The 3,664-nt window shown below is 36.7% G+C and overlaps 1 protein-coding gene across 1 annotated transcript; it reads right to left on the minus strand.

The window, feature by feature from the left end:
* Positions 1–652: 652 nt before the first annotated feature.
* Positions 653–3,027, minus strand: rpl37a (ribosomal protein L37a). Its single transcript, XM_066687682.1, has 4 exons — positions 2,945–3,027; positions 1,667–1,795; positions 1,204–1,286; positions 653–843 (listed from the first exon to the last, which is right to left on the minus strand). Exons 1-4 carry the CDS (start codon positions 2,945–2,947, stop codon positions 780–782), a joined length of 279 nt encoding a protein of 92 aa, XP_066543779.1. The 5' UTR covers positions 2,948–3,027; the 3' UTR covers positions 653–779.
* Between the last annotated feature and the right edge of the window lie 637 nt (positions 3,028–3,664).

Genomic DNA, 3,664 nt, shown 5'->3' on the forward strand with positions numbered 1-3,664 from the left:
GCCATTACAAACCAAAATAGTTAAGATGGCCACTGAAGTCCTCTTGCTTTTAGAGTCTTATTTCCATAGGCTACACTTGCAAAACAAATATTTAATTCTAATTTTTCCAACAAAACTTGGAGAAACTATTGGTATGAACATACTTTACCCACCAAGTCCACTTGTTTTCAGATGGAGAACCAATTAAAAGAATAGAAGCCTACTCCCATTTTTAGGTAAATATCCCAGGAGGTTAACTAAGCATATACACCTGTATTACTAATGTTAAATTTAGGGCACCCGTTTTCAAAAGTTAAACCAGTAACTTGCACATATTGCATCAATGCACTAGTTTTTCAACAGATAAATCACACCCACACATCTTTATAAGAACCCAGTAATTGACAATATTTACATAAGCATACATTTGCATTTCAGAATTAAATTCTGAAAATATTGCCTTTGATATACTGCATCTCCATCAGTTGCCGTTTGATCTGCTGCTTCCCATGAGTATGTGCTGACCTAAAACCATTACTTTGCATTAATGATATATTCAGACATTGCCAGTTCTTCTGGCCATAACCAATTAGGGGCCCTCAAGAAAGAAAAAAACTCCACGAGCAGATAACACTTCACGAGTTTAAGACAAAAAACAAAAATCACAGAAAAGTGACACTTTACAACTCCTTTTATTGGATGGTGTTTTAGCCAAGATACACGGCTTAGAGTCCATGTCAGTGAAATCCCAAGGAAACTGTACAGAACAAGTTGCTTTTTGAAGAGAGGATCACAGAAGTTTACTGGTCCTTCAGCTCCTTCAGTCTTCTGATGGCAGACTTGACTGTAACTGCAGACGTTGTGCTAAGGAACAGAAAACAAATCCACTTACAACTGTAGCATTCCTCAAATATAAACTCTTTTACACTTTCAGACCATTTATTAATCTGCCCCTACATCCAAATTCACTGGCATGTTAGATGTGCAAGGGTTCATAATAAGTCTACTTTCTGGCGGTGATATTTTTAATAAAACCTTTAGAATTGCTGCTAATTTTATACAAATGTAACCTTTGTGAAAAACACTGACAGATTATGCAGTCTGCCTTTCACGTAAGCTATCAAATACCTGATGCTTTTTTCCCTTCCTTCTAGGATTTGCAGTTTCAGTACACAAAGCAACAAGAAAAGCACAGAACACATTTGTATCAATTATTCCACATACTTGTATGTCCAAGCGCCTCCAGCAACAGTCTTCATGCAGGACCCACAGTTCCAGATGCCAACAGCCTTTCTCTTCATCTTGGTCTGGAACAGAAGGTGCAAAATAAGACCACTGCTTTACTGAGATGAAGAACAGTGTGCAACCTTTGCCCTGCTGTCGTTTCTAATAGACTTTTTACTCCTTTATAATGTTCAAAAAATTCTATAAATACCAAAATATCAAGCAAGAAATGCATATTTATGAGAACGGGCATGTTTGTACAAATAAGACTATCAAGTAATGTATGCTAGTACAAACTTACAGCACAGCATTTATACAAAGACCACCCTTGATCTATGGTGACCACAGTTCAGAAATTCCAGTGTGGACTGAAAAGGGACCAGTGTGGACCAGTAGAGGACTCGTTCAGGCCCAAGATGTCCCCTCTCTGAACACCACACTTGCCCAGCACTACAGTGCTTACCTTGCCACAGAAGGAGCAGGTGTACTTGGCGTGCTGGGTGATTTCAATCTTCTTCACCATCTTCCTGAGCGAGGCACCATAACGGGTACCGTACTTCCCGACAATCCCAACCTTCTTGGTGCGCTTGGCCTGGGCAAAAATAATACGAAGAGTCAATTCAACTAATATTGTCCCGGTTTTCACACCACCAACCTCATAAAGGCCACAAACATAACTTGAGAAAGCAGGGAGCTAACACTTTTTCCATAAATCTCTTAAAAACTGGTCTAGATCTCCCCCATAGACCATTGTTATTTGCTGTAATACTAGTTTTGTTTATACTGCGGTTGCAATCCCTAAAATATTGTATATATATACATAACATCAGTCATCTTGGATAAAGGCACTGGTTTAATTAAAAAAAAAAAATGCCTTACTAAAATTTAATTATGGGCATGTATTTTTTTTCAAAGGTTTCCTACTGTAGATACTAGGCATAATACTTATATTTATGATTAATGTATATCCCCCGTGTGTAATTACACACAAAATAATAACGTCGCTATTGAAACAGGATTACATCTAACACTAGTTGTAGAGACGTGATCCTTAAATCATAAGTACATCTGTGGCTTATCTTACAATATTGTGGATGTTAATACAGGTCCAACATCATACAACAACTGGACATACATTTAAATAATGTCCTGGTTTTAGAAACACTACAGGTATCACACCGAGTATAATGACGTGCAGTCTTGCTAAACATCATGCTTGTCCAGTTTCAATGTCTTTTCACACTGCAACTAATAGCTACACAAAACCCAAATAACACTTTTAGTGGGAATTGTTCATATTTACACTGAAAACCATCACGACTCTCTCCAATTACATCGAAGGGGAAATAACTATGCATCTGCCGGTGATCGGTCGTTAGCATTCAAGTCAGACAACACAGAACATAAAAGGGATGAAAAACATAATACAAAATGCACATGCTGTCTGCCAGATTATTTGTAATAGTCCGGTTGACGTTTAAACAGAGAAAGTGCACAGCATGTCGTTACAACCCTGTCCTCTGCGGGAGAGACAAGCCGCCATTGCTCTGGAGTACGAACATTTCAGTAACCCGTCGGTTTTTCAACTAAATATCAAATTATTCATACAATTGCGTGGAAATAAGTGACATCCTAGGTCTATATAATCAATCTTTATCTTTATCCAATTTATTGGTGTGTAATTTGCCAGGATGGTGTAGGATTAATGGTGATGTTTTCATTCAGCTGAATCTCCACTCACCATTATTGGAAGAGGTTTGGGTCCAAAAGAGGGAAGTACCCACTGCGCAGTCGCGCTTTAGCAGTGTCGACTAGGGCATTCTGGGATGTTGGAGGATTAACTCTTTCGAGGATTATTGTTAGTTTAACATTTCAGGCTATAATTAACCTATATATTTTATAATTTAAAATAATATTAACACAAATGATAATGATAATAATAATAATACAATTATATATAGGCCTACAACCATAACATAAGGGGAACAGTAGCCACAACGTATAGGCTAACCAAGTCTCCAAATACTACTCATAATGTTTCTCTTTTCTCCTTCCTTTAAATTTGTCTTATGTACTTTTTAAAATAATAATAACAACAATAATGTATTCATTATAACATATATTTTCTTGTAATGATTATTCTTGAAAATCTGTATGTTGTATGATTTTTTTATACTTAAATCTGTTACCTTTAGCTGTTGGCTGCAATATTTTTCTAACCTTGCATGCAAATAAAGCTCTTTATTCAGTTCAATCAAGTTTAGACATATCGCTTTGTAATAAAGATAACGGTGGATAACGTTTTTTTATAGATAATATTAACAACAATTCCCCCAAAATGGTAATTGCTATTAACATGCGAGATTGAGCGCAGTTCGGCGGGGGTGACTCTTACGTCATCTTGTCGCGATGACATCTGTAACTGATGACGCACTTTGTATATATAAATATATATAAATAA

Source organism: Amia ocellicauda, chromosome 16, assembly GCF_036373705.1.
Source record: "Amia ocellicauda isolate fAmiCal2 chromosome 16, fAmiCal2.hap1, whole genome shotgun sequence".
NCBI lineage: Eukaryota > Metazoa > Chordata > Actinopteri > Amiiformes > Amiidae > Amia > Amia ocellicauda.